At 40.6% G+C, this 16,656-nt stretch overlaps 2 protein-coding genes across 3 annotated transcripts in view; one reads left to right on the forward strand and one right to left on the reverse strand.

Moving 5' to 3' along the window:
• Positions 1 to 16,656, forward strand: part of MED12L (mediator complex subunit 12L) — a 325,697-nt gene that overhangs the window by 209,690 nt on the left and 99,351 nt on the right. The window lies entirely within an intron of this gene.
• On the reverse strand, positions 11,352 to 14,681 carry P2RY13 (purinergic receptor P2Y13). 2 transcript variants are annotated; one of them, XM_041734049.1, is made up of 2 exons: positions 14,615 to 14,681; positions 11,352 to 14,146 (listed from the first exon to the last, which is right to left on the reverse strand). In XM_041734049.1, exon 2 carries the CDS (start codon positions 14,126 to 14,128, stop codon positions 13,127 to 13,129), a length of 1,002 nt encoding a protein of 333 aa, XP_041589983.1. In that variant the 5' UTR covers positions 14,129 to 14,146; positions 14,615 to 14,681; the 3' UTR covers positions 11,352 to 13,126. The 2 variants fall into 2 exon arrangements, with proteins under 2 accessions (XP_041589983.1, XP_041589984.1); XM_041734050.1 differs by having other exon boundaries at positions 11,352 to 14,143; positions 14,615 to 14,660.

A 16,656-nucleotide genomic window follows, 5' to 3' on the forward strand; every position in this document is an offset into this window, starting at 1 on the left:
ACTAATAAGAGAATCTCCTTGATTCCTAATTTCAAGAAGGAAAGATTTTTGTTAACCTCAGAATGGCAGAGATGATCATGATACACGCTATGAACAGTGTCTGGCTCTCCCTGCCCCCTAGAGTTTTGGTAATATAGAGTCGATGTTTTTGCTGTTTATGTTGGTTGGTTAGCAAGTTGGAGCCTCTTACTAGAAATCTGAAAGAGAGATGTTGTTGAAAGTGTTAATACACCTAACAGGAAAGCAGACTCCTCTCGAGAGTACGTTACGAGGTTGCGTGGTAGATAAATGTTGATCTAAATAAATCAAAAGTCACCCTACTTTAGGCTCACCTATCTTGTAACATCTTTATTATAAATTCGACAAGTTTAAATGTCCACACTTGCTTTATGTTGTCCTCGGTGAAGCAAAAACTTCCCTAGTTTGAATATGAACCAGAAGTACGGTGTTCGAGCCCTTTGTCAGGAGCCGGGCAGTTTTTTCAGTGCCTTTGGTGACATGTTTTAACATGATCTCTTAAGGAATTGGAATGAGGATGGCCCTGTTCTTTGTGGTACAGTGAGAAAGACTGAGATTTTTATATCAAATGAAGCAATTTGGACAGAAAGACATCCTTTTTCTCTTGATTTCTTTTCTTTTTTTTCACTTATCATGAAATGCATTTCAGGTCTTGGAAAATAATTACCAGAGACTATGGATTTTACTCATCTAATACAGTAAATGTGATTTAAAAAAAAAAAAGTCACTTAAATATAAGTGGTTCCCAAATCATCGTTTCCACTTTTGAAGTTACTATACACAATTTACATTTTCCGCCCGCCCGAGTTGGAAACAGTGAACCTCCATGAAGAACATATGGCCCCTGTTTTGGAATGTGGTGCCTCCCAGAGAGGACTTACATTATCTTACTCAGTTAGTATTCTAATTTCTACTTTTTCTTCAGAGCTCAGATTTAAGCAGAAGGATAATTACAGTCTCAATCAGTGCTGTGTTCTATCCACCACAGCTTTTAAGAAAATTAAAGAAAATTTTTTTGCTTTACCTTTCATTGCGGTGTCTGGGTGTCCATTCACCTGATACGGTGTCTTCAAGTTGAAACAGGCTTCTCAACTCTAATTAAGAATAAGCCTTGAAACTATGGTTGACAGAGAAGTGGGTTTTCTGGCACAGCATGAAAAATAAGCATTTTTCTCCCCTGTCAGAGAAGGTGGGTTCTCCCCAGGGCCCCTTGCGAGTGTCCTTTGAGGCACCCTTTCGGATTGTCCTGCTCCGTACAACTGGAGCAACTTGCTCTCTTGCTCATGTAAGTGACTCACATCTGAGAGTAGGTGAGATTTGTAGACTGGGGAAGAGCATTTCCTGAACTTGCAGGAATCAGACGGTGATTCACCTGAAGGGAACACAGAGGGCTGGAGCTCAGAATGCCAGAGGACTGTGGAAGGGAGGGGGAGATGAAGTTTCAATCAGTCCCAGTGTTTAGGTCATTTTTTTCTTTTTCTTTCTTTCTCCCCCCCCACCCCCTTTTTGTGGAGGTGGATGAGCTTCCTATTGCTAATTAGAAAATACACATACTGCCTTCCTGCCAGTTAAAGCTTGGGTTAAAAGAAATCAGATATATATATTTTTTTTTAAGAAATCAGATATTTTAAGAAAGATAAATCCTTTAGGATACTATTCTGTTTAAAAACTAAAATTGAAATGTGCTTATACTACGAATTAATAACATTGGAAACCTGTTGTCTTATTCAAGGATGTGCGGAGATCTGTAGACCTATTTTTACATAGACACAAATGTCAGTATTCAATATATTTTAAATACATTTACTTTGGGGAGCTAATCCCTTGAATTCCATGTTTAAAGACAAAAAACTTTTATTCTTTAAAAAAAACTTCCCATAATAAGTTTACACGATCAGATCTTTTCTTTTTCATATTTGTAATTAATTTTAGATCTTGCAGATAAAAATCTCCAAATGTTTGCAAGATTTTGCAGTATTCCGGCAAATAAGTAAATAAATAAAATTTCACCAAATGGAATCAAAACCTGTTACTATCATGGCTGAAGATAAATGAAAATAATAAATGTAGAATCTTTTTTGAGGGGTACCTGGGTGGCTTGGTGGTTGAGCGTCTGCCTTTGGCTCAAGTCATGATCCTGGGGTCCTCTGCCTGTGTCATTGCCTCTCTCTGTGTGTCTCTCATGAATAAATAAATGAAATCTTTAAAAAATGAAAAACTTTTTTTGAAGTTATAAATCAATAATAGGAGTTACTTAGTGTTTACTTTGCCTTAAAGAAATTACACATACAGACGCACACACACATACACACACTAATTGGTTTTCTTTCTGTGTTAATACAGGAAAACAAATAGGTGTTTAAATACTAATAGTTGAATATCAGCATTATGCTTCTATTGCTTATTCATAAACAAAAACAGAACTACAATTTTTATGGTTCTCCATTCCCTTCTGTTTAGGGGGGATTAAGTTATTGATAAGTAGACATCACGAGGGAAAGTCCCTGGGCAAAAATTAGGCAACTTAATAGTGGCTCAGTCTTATAAGAATTTGCCAGATTTACAAACAATTCTTCATTTAGATTTGAATATGCACTTGTGCCGTTTTACACCTCTCCATGGATTTTGCTTTTAACACTTGAAACCAGTTTATTGCGTCCTGAGGAGCAAGGTTATGCCCTGCAGACCTTAGTTTGAGACTTGTCCTTTTGGGTTCAAGCACTGCCATTTGTCACTGGGATCCGTAAATAATAAAGGACGTGAAATCAACCTGTCAAAATAACCAACTGCCAAATCTTAAAAGTGTCAATTCCAAGAGAGAACATCCCTCGTGGGCTCCTTAAAAGTGTGCTGGACAAAGGCCTTCCCTGCACCTTCTGAGGATTATCCCAAATTTCGAATCACGTGTGTGAAATCAAATGAGAGACCTTATTTAGACAGATACTTCACAAGTTTCTGTTAATGGAATAAAGGCAGTTCTGTTAGGTACCTTAAGTTTTAATGCTGTTTAAAAAATTAATGTTTGCTTGTTTGTTTGTTTGTTTATTTATTTATTTATTTTACCTGCATTGACTTTGTCCTGTTAGAGCCAACTAACAATATTAATTTCTTATGTCAAGGAAAATCCCTGTCCTATGTAAGGACCTCAAGTTTTTCCTGTACAGTGATGCACCTTGACGGTGTATTTTTTTTTTTTTTTTAAATCAAGATGTTAGGAGGAAAGGAGCTTTTCTGTCCCCTTGTCCATGGATGGCAGTAGGTGTCTCTCCTCCTGGAGGTGGGCTAGGATTGGAATAGTTTTTTTTTTTTTCTCTTCCTTAGGAGCATAATAGTCAGATTGTCGTATTTCAAAGCTTTGGCTGGTGGTGTAAATTAAGTCTAGTAATGAAAAAGTTAGCATGAGGCAGCCTTCATGCATTTGTCTTCAAGCATATCATGCCAATCTCAAGTTGGGACTTGTTCCAGCCGGTCTTACTTAACATTCTAAAAGGGAAGTAGTACACGTTTAGTCACGAAAAAAGTGTAATGCTTTGATGAAAAGAGCAGCTGAAAAACAGGCCGTAACTTTATTATTGTTCAAATCACTGAAAGGTTAACCTGCATAATTTTTTTTTTCTGCTGATTTTTATAGCAAGTCTCCCATTTCATAAAAGCCACAGGAGACTTTATAACAATAATTATCTTGCTGCTTCATTGGAAGATCCTATTAAATGCAGGGAAGCTCTTTTAATAACATTGTTTTAGCCATTACAAACCCCAAATTTATTTTGAATACAAAACAATGTCCTGGGATATGAGTTTGTGTTTCTTGACCACTACGATGTTTAAAAAATTTTTTTTCCATTTTTTACTAGAAATGATTTTTTCTTCTAATATTATTTTTAAAGATGCAAAACCTATAGGCAAATTGAAATAATAGTGCAACTAAATTTCATCTCAGTTTACACACTGTTAACATTTTTCACATATCCCTCCCCTAACTGTCCCCTCCCAGTATTTTGGGGGGACTTATTTGAAGTTGTAGTCATTGTGAGAAATGCCTTGCGCTTAACTGCTTCAGCATGTATTTCCTAAAAACAAGGATATTCTCTGACCTAGTCACAATACTGTTATCAGTCAAGATTAATTGTTGAAGGAATAATATTTGTATTTTTATTATTTATTTATTTATTTAGCAATAATATTTTTAAATATTCTGTCCGTCTTAAAATTTTACCGTTTCCCAATAATACTCTTTTAATTTTTTTGATGTAGCATTCAGTCACTGGTCACACACTGCATTTGGTTTTACTGTCTTTGTAGACTCTTTTTCTTTAGAACAATCTCTTTCCTTTCTTACTTTTTAAAAAAGTCCCCTGGGCTTTTGAAAATGGATTTACTCTGTATTTGCTAGGATCTATTGTGTAGGATATGTAGTAGGGGGTGCCTCTACATGTTTTCTAAGCACTTTGGACATATTAGCCTGAAGTCTATATTAGAGTTTGGGATTTTGAAGTCAAATAGGGATATCTATAATCTTGTTTTGGCCATAGATCTGATTCATGGATCATGATTCACAAAGTCAGTAGATTCAAACTCCTTTTCTTTAGGATGCTGGATGACTTACTCAACTTTTCTTGGTTTTCACTGTTCTATAAAAGGAGGATTCTGTTTTGATTGTAGAATTTTATTTCATTTTTTTGAAGATTTTATTTATTTATTCATGAGAGACACGGAGAGAGAGAGAGAGACAGAGACAGAGACACAGGCAGAGGTCTCCTCGCAGGGAGCCCGATGTGGGACTGGATCCTGGGTCTCCAGGATCACACCCTGGGCTGAAGGTGGTGTTAAACCGCTGAGCCACCTGGGCTGCCCTGATTGTAGAATTTTAGATAAGAATTCCGGTAAGCTTGTTGATTTTTCAAAATATAGTCTTAAAGATACAGAAACACTCAAGGAGAGAATGTGTTTCTAAGATCTTGGAATAAAAAGTGTGTATCGTTATTGATAAGTCTTCCTAAGTCCTAGAAAGAATCCTTTACCCTATGCCTAGCTTTTTAGTGAGACTTTGACGGATACCTTACTGAGGCTTGTCTTGCCTTCTAGTTCTTTCTTCCTTGCATATGATTATGCAAGGAAGGGCCTGCTATAAAGGGCCTTATAAAGGGCCTGCTAGTCCTTTGTAATATCCAAACTCACTATAAAACAAAGACAAGTAGAAATCTGATAGCTCAAGGTGATCTGTCTTGAATGCCCATGTCTTTTTCATGGAGCCAGAACACGCAACAAGGATTGTAGTAAAATCTTCATCAGATCTTACTGTCCTGTCTTCAGTACACCAAAGTCACTCAAATTGTGGCTCACATCCAGTAGCTTGAGAATTTGTGCCGAGTGTAATTATTACAAACCCTTTAATGTTCCCTTGCTGAGATTGGTATCTTTAGGTCCCTATGCTTGAATTACTGTGTTTAATCTGTCATTTGAAATGATTTGTATCTATTTGGTCTGCTTTAAATAAAGCACTAAACCTTTTTCTGGTATGAGAACTTCATGTGTAATGGTTGATTAGAGGGAAGGGATGGTTTGGAGATTGAGTCTGGAGATATGCCTGCATATGACTCTTGACCTCAGATTGATACTCTCCCTTGTGCTGTGCTACTTAATCCGTGCCCTCACTTTGGGAATTTTGCCTGAGGCAGTGTCAGGCCATGACAAGAGCCTGGTAACTGTGGGGTCATAGAGCCTCCAACATGGATGGATTTCAGCTCCTCCGATTCACAGCTCTCTCCCCCCACCCCCCATCTTTGGACAAATCATTAATAGAGCTGAATCTCTTTCTTCTTCTGGAAAATATGCTTGGGGATGGCTACCTTTTAATATTGTAAAGGTTAAAATAACATACCAGAAAGTCCCTGCAGTGTTTAGAACTGGTGGGTACTTAGAGAACAGTAGCTTCTCTCTCTGTCTCTCTCTTTTGCGCCCTTTCTCCCTTCTTCCCAAAGTCTGAGTGAATAAGTGAATGAATGGGGAGTCTGAATGTAAATTTGTAATGATTAGAAATTGGAAACATTTCTCAGCTTAGAAGTCAGAGCAAGGCCATGATGTTTTAGTTGCCTTTAGAAAGCTCCTAGTTTTCCTTCCATGATGAACGCATGATTACTTGAATTACTTTTATGTTCTTTCTTGACAGCTCTCCTTTCTGAAAAGGAGGAAATTAGACTAACTAGCTTATTCTAATCTGTCTGACATGGTGGGGACGTGTAAGAGCTGAGTGCAGGATATGTGGGGGGAGAAGAGAGTTGGTCTCAGCAGGCTGACTGCCTTCAGGTTAATGCTTCATTTACTTGTAGTTCAGGCATTTTTGATGGCAGGAAATTTCAGTTACAGAGTTAAATAGAGTAAAAAAGGACAAAAAAGTGTTGTGTGATATAGTATGTCTATATGGTATAAATTTAATGCCCAAATCCAGTATTCTTAAAAATACTATAGAAATATTCAGATTCGCATTAGGTAGCATTGCTCAAGTCAAGGTGGGTACCCTGAGTACAGTCACATTCAAGCATCTCGTGTTCAAGCTGACCTTTTAAAACAAAAGTAGACATTTTAATTACCCTGCCTCGAGATGCTAACATTTGTTAATTTAATTACCCTGCCTCGAGATGCTAACAATTATTACAGAATTGGCAAAAATTCACATGCTGAGTGAGGTATGGACTTTTTTTTTAAAAAAAGTTGGTTGAATGTCTGGCTCTTGGTTTCCATGCACGTCATAATCTCAGTGTCCTGGGATTGAGCCCCCTTGTGGAGTTTACCCCACCCCCTGCCATCAGGCTCCACACCCAGGAGAGAGTCTGCCTCAGGATTCTTTTCCTCTCTCCTTTCTCCTCCCCACTATTTGTTTACACATTCCTTTTAAAAAACAAAACAAAACAAAAAAACCCCGAAAACCAAACTAGTTTGCCTGGTTTCTCTAAGTCTTAAATTCAATTTCCTTTCTCTTCTGTATTCTTTTTTTCTCTTTTATGACTTTCTCTCTGTTCTCCACTCCCTTCCCTACCCTCTACCTTTTCCCTACAAATACTTTATACTGGAATGGGGGTGGGGGTGGGCTAGGTATCAGAAACCCAGGCAATGTTAACCTCTGAAATGTTGGCCTACCCATTTTCTGGCTTAAGCTGGATTTTCTTGGTCTTGTGGTTATTCTCACCATGTGTTTGCACTTATGCTCTGTTTGCTGTTTCACATGGAGCATATTCACTCTGCAAGGTATAGGAAGGGGCTGCTCTATCTTCTCTGTTCTTAGAATTAGAATCCCTTGGATAAAGCTGAGGTAACATAACAGCTGTTGTTTTTTTCTCCTTGGGACTCTTGTAAACTGACTTGTCCTGTATTGAAAGGAGAGACTTGCTCACAGCCTCTCACTTCCCATTACAAATTGGGTTCTATCCCCACCTTCTCCTCAGTGTTGCCACCGAATTCATACTTGTAGATTCAACACATTTGACCTTTCTAGAGTGTTGAATTTTGTAGACTATTACTTCCTCTTTAGTTCCTGGTATACTAAGTCTCCTGTTGCTCCTTTTAATTTAGCCCCTACTTTACGCCCTTAAGCTCCCCTTTCCAGCCATCTCTTCTAATCTGTCCTGTCCATGACACGGGTGACTTGGCCTCTGTGGTGCTCAGCTCATTCCTTCTTCTCTTGTCTCAGAAAAGATTATCCCTTAGCCATCTAATCTAGCCCTGTCTTCAGAGCCTTTGATGCATATTTTGTCTCCTCTGGCTAGATTTATTGACCCAAATCTCTGAGACTTTAAATTCATCATACCCAGAATTTGCTTCTTGGCCTTCCTTTATGATCCAGCACACCACTTAGTCAAACAATCTTCAGAGCAATGAATCTCTTTTGGAAGGGGGTAGGATGGGGAATATGGACCCCTCTGAAAATACATTTTGCATATTAATTACATACAACATAATTTTACAAATAATCCCCTTGTCTCTGGGGGTCTTGGACTCAAAACCTCTTCCTCTGAATATGTCTATAAGGTCCATGTTAGTGTTTTTGGCCCTTGGCTCTTGCCTGCCTATATAAACTTCTCTAATTGATCTCCTATCCTCAGTGGCTCTTTCTTCCATCCATAATCATAATCATCCTATTACTGACAAATTGATTTTCCTGAAGCACAAGCCAAGAACATGTAATTCTTCATTTCAGAAACCTTTCATGGCTCATGGAGAAGTCTACCCAGTCCACACAGTATCCAAGAGTTCTGCTGTAGGGTCCCATCCTCCATTCCCAGGCTCATCTTCTCCATTCACGTGCCCCAGCCTCTGGCCCCCGTGGCCCCTTGTGCTCCAGCCTTAGCTCTGTCCCCACTCCTAGCCGAGCCTTTCTCCAAACTGCTTATGGCCTGGCAGCGTCCCCTTTTGCATACTCTGTAGCCTTCTTCCAGTTCCAGCTCCCATTGTCCTCGCCTGCACGCGCATCCTCATTTTCTCCATTTGGAGTTAGCTACCTTTTCCTCTCAGTTTTTTATGGTGAGTTCGTTATGTCTCGCATACTGTTTCCACAATTGGATTCGTTGTGGGATGCGTGCCTCACCATTGTGCGCTTCCGGGGAGGTGGAGGGCCCTGCGCCGAAGGCCTGACTCCCCCAGGGAACCTGGGAGCCCACTCATTGGGATCGATCTTCTCTCACAAGATCTCGAGTGCTGCAGGGACTCTTAGTGACTCTTGGGGTCTAACTATTCAAACCCCTGAGATTGCAGACTCGTTTGTGTTGAGACCTCTCCCTTCCTCTTCAGGAGCCACTTCCTTGCTATCTTCACCACTGGGTATGATGTCAACCTTTGAGGAAATTGTCCTGATGGTGTAGCAGAGCCATTGAGGCATTGGGCCTGAGGCCACCTGCCTGGGTTTTAGCCCCAGCCCTTCCCAGCTTGCTGGCACGTCCTGCACACCATGGCAAAGGGATCTTTCTGCTTGTGTCTCAGTTTTCTTTTTACGTTGCCCTCAACAGGAAGCTCTGTGGTATGTATCTCAGAAGGTTGAAGTGAGAAATAGAAAGGTGATAGTCCTTGTAGAGCACACAGCATGGCACCTGGCACATAGCAAGCGTCCAGTAATGACTGTGGGCTGCCTCTCTGAGGTCCTGGAAGGTTCTCATTCACTTCGAGGTCAGAGCTAATTACCTGGCAGCACCTGGGCTAGTTAAGGCCCACACATGCATGTTTTGTTTTTGTGGCGTTAGGGAGTGTGGAGGTGGCTACGGAAGTTTTGAAAAGAGCAGGAAATAAAGGAGACTGGATTTATGATTTCCCATGAGAACATTAGAATATCTGAGGTTGTAAATAATAGTGGTGAAGAATATGGGCTCAGAAGCTAGTCTGAGTTACAGCCCTAGACCTGCTGTGTATATGCTGTGTGATCTCCGTGCAAGTTGCTTAAGTTCTCCGTTTCTCAACATCTTTATCTCTAAGATGGAGATCACAATAGCACTTCATTGGCTTCCTGGGATTAAGTGGAACAATCTATTGAAAGCTCTTGGTACACTTGCCTAATATTTAGTGACTAGTAAGTACTGCGTGCTGCTTTGGTCGTCATCCACTTCTTCTGCTGTTGCTACTAGCCAGCAACCTTGGGCCCTCAATCCCCCCTGTGCAAACAGTTGGCACAGAGTAGTAGAAGCCCCCGTAAGTTGGGCATGAACTTTCCAGGTAGCCACGTCCTCACCATTGTCTGTCACCTTACATCTGCCCTGTTCCCTGAGTAACAATTTTGTCTGCCTCCTGTTGATAGATTCCACTCCTGTGCATTCATGTCCAAGAAAGCTGTCTTGGGAACCAACCTTTAAGTCCATACGAACCTCAGGGAACATTTATTACAGTAGTTCTCAGGCCTCACCCCGGACCTCCTGAATCAGAAACTCTGGGAGTGGGCCTAGCAATCTGTGTCGTAGCCGTGTCATAAGAATCCCTCTGGCTTATCCTGATACCTGCTACAGTTTGAGGACTACTGATTTAACACGTGTTCTATAGCTGTATTGCTTACATCCAGTAAAAACAGTTATATTTAACTTTTTACAAAAACCCTTATTTGTGTTGTGAGCTCACACAGATTATATTAAAGCTAACTTTCCCCCCCCGCCCCCTTTTGCTCTCTTGTTTCTATCATTAATGGCGATGCTCTAGTATCTCATTCTAGAAGTCTTGTAGGATTTAGGATTGGTGATTGCTAATTTACGAAATTCTTTTCAAATAGCTGCTTTGCACTCTGTAAATGTGATTTTAAGGTTCTCTAATATGCCCACTCTCTAAATTCTTCATAGATTATTTCACTCTGCACATCACGTACGCGGCCTTTGACTATAATGTTACTATAATAGAATTAAATGTTTGTATTTAGGGAGGGCATAATTTTTGAAATTTTATCTTGAAAGATCTTTTTTGTTTGTTTGTTTTTACAGATTTTATTTATTGGAGTCAGAGAGGGTGCTCGCAGGGGGAGGGGCAGAAGGAGAAGCAGACTCCTCGCTGAGGAGGGAGCCAGACATGGGGCTTGATTCCAGGACCCTGAGATTATGACCTGAGAGCTGAAGGCAGATACTTACCGACTAAGCCACCCAGGTGCCCCTTGAAGGATCTTTTTTTAAAAAAATTGTATTATTGGGGCCCCTGCGTGGCTCAGTGGTTGAGCGTCTGCCTTCGGCCCAGGGCGTGATCCTGGGGACCCGGGATCGAGTCCCACGTCGGGCTCCCTGCATGTAGCTTACTTCTCCCTCTGCCTGTGTCTCTCCTCTCTCTCTCTGTGTCTCATGAATAAATAAATAAAATCTTAAAAAAAATTGTATTATCAAGATGTAGTTACTTACAATACATTATTAGAGTCTACATCGCCTTATTTAAAGGCGATGTGGATTTAGTGACATCTCTAATGGTTACCATGATTTCATTCCTTTAGAAAACAAAAATCAGACATTGAGTGTTTTCTAGAAGAGTTTTGGACAGTATAATATGCTGCAGTTACAAATTTTACTTAATTAACTAAAACCAACAGCACACAGCTAAAGCATTTTGTATCTATAGCTTTAAAACTGAAATGTTGATAGACATTAGCCCCAAAGCTGTACATGTACTGTTTAGTAATCCTGCTTTCTTCATGTTCATTTACTAGCAAACCCAAGAATACCCGCACTTCCCAGGTTCCTGGGTACATGTTATAGGAAGTCAGCCAAAAAGAGCTTGAGTTTTTCATAAATTTATCTCATCTGTTGAAAATAAAAATATCAGTGAGAATTGGCTTCCCCTTTGCTTTTCTAGTATGTAAAAATAAAAGCAGTCTGGATTATTTTACTAAATATTTATTGATTGCACAACGAGACAATCTCTGCTCTCAAAAATATACATAAATTATCAAAAGTGTAGATACATGTGTGGGCAAGTAATTACAAAGCAATGTAAATACAATAATTGAGGGGTGGCGACAGACTGATGAGGGGCTGATGGGGCTTGACATGGTGGTGGGAGATCGGCCAGTTGAGATTTCATAGACCAAGTGATGGCACCTTAGGGTTTCATGGATGGGTAAGAGTTTTGCTCGTGGGTCAGGGGGAAATTAATGTGTGCAGTGAGTGGCACCGGAGCACAAAGGAGCAAGGCATGTTCTGACAGTTACAAATGTACCTAAGAGTGGAACGTTCCAGGAATGGAAGAGCAGTTAGGAGACAAGGCCAAAAAGGTGGGCAAGTTCCAGGGCCTTCAGGGCCTTTGAGAACGAACGTAAGAAGCCTGGGTTTCACCTTATAGTGATCATGTTGCAGCCAGAGGCACATTTACTGATCATGACTATTACTTTGTACATTTTCTCTAGAAGATCTAAATCTGTGTCCACAATCCTAGAGAGCCACATTTTAGTTTTGTTTTTGAGTTTTTTTTTTTTTTTTTAGCACAGAGGGATTCAGGAAGAAATGTGGAGGGAGGTAAGTATGCACAGGTTACCAATCCTTTGCAAAATTTCCCTAGGATGGATGCTATTGATCTTGTGTCAGCAGTTCCCTCTCTAAATGTTCCAAGAATGACACAACAATGACATATTCTATTTCAAACATTTGCAATCGATGGTCTGCAGGGAGTAATGTGGGAGGTACCAAGAAAACATGACCTGTTTTCCATCCTTAAAACACGTTCTCTTTCTTAAAGAATCCTCGCCATCTTTTGGGAATGGGGTCAGGAAGGTTGCAGACTAGCGAAGGGACGTCTGCCATGAGGGCCCCAACACACACCCAAACAGTGGGAGAAGTAGTTATTTTCAGAGAGAACAGAGGTTGTGGCCTCGGAAGGCCTTGCTGAGGAGGTGGCATGTTCAACCACCATTATAGTATTTGCCGGGTAGAGGGAGAATTCCAAAGAAGATCAGTCCTGGGTTCTTGCCTTTAAATTGTACACACTTAAGACCTTTGCAAAGGACTACAGTGTGACATCTTACGTGGCTTAATAATGGTCTCATGCCTCGTATGGAGTACTGAAGTCATTACAGTGCTCTTGAGTCTGGAAGAGGCTCTGTACAGGGAGAAACTCCTTCACCCAGGCTTTCTCAGGGTTTTATGGCCTATTTCAACTCCTCAGATGCTTCATATCTCCATCCCTTTCAGCCATGAGCCTCAGCTTTCATATCAATGATTTTTGAGATTTTTTGTTTTGCTTTTACACAGCAAGTATTAATTGTTGTCAGACACGAAAGCGGTAGTGTTGTTTGAATTATGTATGTGAAAGAATGGGAAGAGGGTGTTTTGCAAGGGAGGGTCCTAGTAATTCACATTTATCTATAATGTTTTGCAAAATCTTAAGTGAATGTTCTCTAAAAGATGCCCTCTTGTGGCCACTTGCATTCAGCTGGATTCTCTGACTAATGCTTCATTCTGCTCGTAAATCAGTCAGTCTATGTGACTGATTTATTCAGATCAGGGAATTCAAATTTATCATATAATCCTTTCTATAAACCAGGGGAATAAAATGGAAGAAAGCATTTGTCCCATCCATTTCTCTCTCATTGTTTAAACTTGATTTCCAAGTTTAATTATCTTTTGAAGTCTTAACCCTTACATACAAGGTACCCATGCTAGAATTCTCATCAACTTAGAGTTATATTGTCTGTCTGAATAGTATGATTTTCTTGGGATGATGCTGTGGTTATTCTCCCTCTCAGACACGGTAGCCTTTCTGTGAATTTTTTACATAAGAATATGTATATTAAGGGGTCCATGCAAATGTTAGTTGCTGCCAAAAAGAGAGTTGTTTCTTTGACTAGAAACAGCAGGTTTTGCAACCTGCATTCAGTCTTACTGTTGGTTTGACTGTGAGTATATGGAACTCGGGCAAAATGAAACGGAGCGAAACACACAAAGAATACAGCCACGACAACAAATACTTTACCTTCCAGCTTTGTGTTGTGTTTGCGGTCCTTACTTCTGGTCTTTCTATAAGAGTCGTATACCTTTTTTGCAATCACTACGTAAAACAGAAGCATTAGAACGAAGACAGTCCAGAAAATGAACTGGCATATATAGTTCACCACTCCATGCCATTTCAGCCCCAGGGGACCCTTCAAGGAGGCACACTTTTTCACAGATGAGGGCGTCGCTTCCTTGTTGCTCAAGATGATGTTTGGCAGAGAGATGAGGAACAAAAGGAGCCAGACAAGGGCCGAGGCCGTTTTTGCAAAAACCGGTTTTTGTACAAAAAATTTTCCAAAAGGCCTGATGATCTTGAGGAATCTGTCAAAGGCGATGAAACCCAGCAGTATGATGCCCACGTACATGGTCTCGTAGAAGATGACAGCCGAGAAACGACACACGAAGGCTCTGAGTTGCCAGGGTCCAAGGTGGGAGTCAGAGAGGATTTTAAATGGAAGCATGAGCGTCATTACCAGGTCGGCCACCAAGGTGTTTTTGAGGTAGACAATGAAGGTGGAGGAGCTGGGGATGTGCAGGAACACCCACAGCGCCAGAGTGTTCAACAGGATGCCGGTGAAGAACACAACCGTGTAGACGGCCGGGAACACCAGCTGTGCTATCCGCGTGTCCCTGGGGCACCGCTCCGACCCGTTGACTCCCTTGACCCCCGTGGTGTTCATGGTGTCCAGTGTCAGCTGCTGCAAACACACACACACACACACACACACACACACACACACGCAAGAAGTAGTTCATGATCGCAAAGGGCTGCTTTTAAAAACAGGCTTCAGGTGTGTAGTGTGTTAACCCCCCACCTTCATTCATCACATTCAGTGAGCCAGCTGAAATGGCACAGGTTGTTTGTAGCCTAAATTTTTCTTTCTAAATTTTTGGTCCTTGTAACAGTGCCATGACTTTTACACCCTTATGAAACCCAAATAACAGGTTCTGTCTCTTTCATAAGTGCTACTTTTAACATGGCAGTGAAATAAGACCCATTTAAGAAGTAATACTTCACGTCAGGTTGCTGCACACTGTATCATTCCTTATGCTCATGATCTATGGTTTCTAGAATATCTGCCTTAAAGCGTGGTGCCCTCCCCTCCCCCGTGAACATGGTCTATCTTTGATAAGCAAGCCCACTCGTAATAAAAGTTGAAATTCACCTTTGTTTGGGAGGATCCTGAGCTCAGTGTCTTCTGATTGAGGCAGTCATTTAGTTTAGTCCACGAAGAGCCTGTGAAGCCAGTATTGTTCTGCTTTCTTATACTGAATTTCCTTCCTCATTTTCACGTGTGTAATGTGATCAATTAGAACATCTTCATATTCAAATCTTTGCAGATTTTCTAATAAGAAGCCTCTTTTATTTCAAATTTAGGTGCTGTTAATCTGTGATTTGAATGAATTAGCTTAGTAGCAGTTATCTTTGTATTTTCTCATCTGATAACTCATTGTGGCAGTTTATCTTTTCTGTATACACAGTCATTGCAATTTTTGAGTGCCTCTTGTGTATGATAATAGGTGGCAGAAAAATAAAGAAATTAGCCCCCAAATTGCAACCACATAGGAGAGTAAGAGTTGACTCTAAAATCAGAGTCCCCATCTGCACCGTTGTAGACTGCTTTTTCCGGGAATTTGCGTTCAGAAGGATGATCTTTTTATTTTTACATTCATCTTAGTCTTTAGGGGTCTCTATCTCAGGAAGATAGGCTGACATATTTTCTAAGAGTTAAGGGCTGTTAGACCCAGATTTGAGGGATTAGCATCCTAGATGCAACAATTATTGGGTGCTAGGTCGTAGACAAGTGATTTAATGGCTCTCTGCCTCAGTTTCCTCATCTGTGTAACGGATTTAAGGTCAGTACATTACATCATAGCATTATTGAGAACATAGAACGAGTGTCTAGAATAGTGCTGGGTATATATGGAGTGTGAAAACACATCTCGCCCCTTGCCGCAGTGGTGAGTGAACTGCAGGTTTAAATGAGATAATTTCCCTCGTTAGAGACCCGTTTTGGAAGCCTCTCTGTATTCCATGTTGTACGCAAAGTGCCAAAGACTCAAGGAATTCCATCAGTCAGCTTTGGGCCCAATCCTGTAGAAACGTGTCCTATCAAACTCTTCAAGTTCGAAAGAGCGCAGTTGCCGCATTGTGTGAGGACAGCTGCCCATGGATAGAGTCCTTTCCCCAGGTAGGTAAAGGCAAAGGGGAAATTAGGAGACCTTGTGAGGGGAATGTGGAGTTCTCCATGGTGAGTTTCACTTCACAGTTTTTACGGAACGTTTCACCACAGAGTCTGACCAGGCTGTGGGGTTAGGTTGATGGACAATCTTGGGATGGCTTGGTTTGGGACTTTGAGAAGAAAACTTTTCATGTCCCACTGGATGTTTTCAGACATGAGGCAGTAGGATGCCTGACAGTTTTACTGGAACTACCCCATATGGCACAGTTTTTAAAAGAAATGTATATTTGACTCAGAAAAAATTCTTTCTTGGAACTACAGATGCTGGATTTCATTAATGTGATGCAACAGAATTTAAACATCTTTTTGCTTGCTTCAGTAGAGGAAAAATACCAAACTATTTTTACCTTTCAAGTAGAAGTATTTGACCTACATAATCAAGTATGAATTTCCTGAAATCTCCAAAACCATTATCTCGATAGAGGTTTTGGAATAGTTTCAGTTCAAATAAGGAAATGCTGTACAAGATAATTTCATAACGTGAAAACTGGAAATCACTTTTTGGTCAACTTTCAAAATGTCCAAGTGTGGGAAACTTTCAAAAGAGGAACTGACCTACCGGTGCCCATTTCTAAACTAATGGAAGTGGATTCTTTCAAATGTAGCAAGTTTCCAAATGTTTGGGCATGCTGAATATCCAACAGGCCACACGTTCCTGTTTGTCCATATGCTTAACATATATTCTTGGCTTTCCTTTGGTTCATAGCAATGCTGATTCCGTGTGTTTGGGGGTAGTGGGAGGGAGAGTCTCTTGCCTTCGTTGGCATGCCTGAGAGCCTGCCTAGCAGAGCAAGCGGTTAGGAGCACTGTCTCGGGAGCCAGAGTGCCTGGCTTCCATTTCTTATTGCAGCTCTTAACTTTTCTTGTGACCTTGTGCAAGTTCTTTATGTTTTCTATGTCACTGTTGCCTCCGCCTTACAATGAAAATACATATCAGTATCTGCTTTGTTGGGTTGTTAAGGAAA

The sequence above is a fragment of the Vulpes lagopus genome, chromosome 19 (assembly GCF_018345385.1).
Source record: "Vulpes lagopus strain Blue_001 chromosome 19, ASM1834538v1, whole genome shotgun sequence".
Taxonomy (NCBI): domain Eukaryota; kingdom Metazoa; phylum Chordata; class Mammalia; order Carnivora; family Canidae; genus Vulpes; species Vulpes lagopus.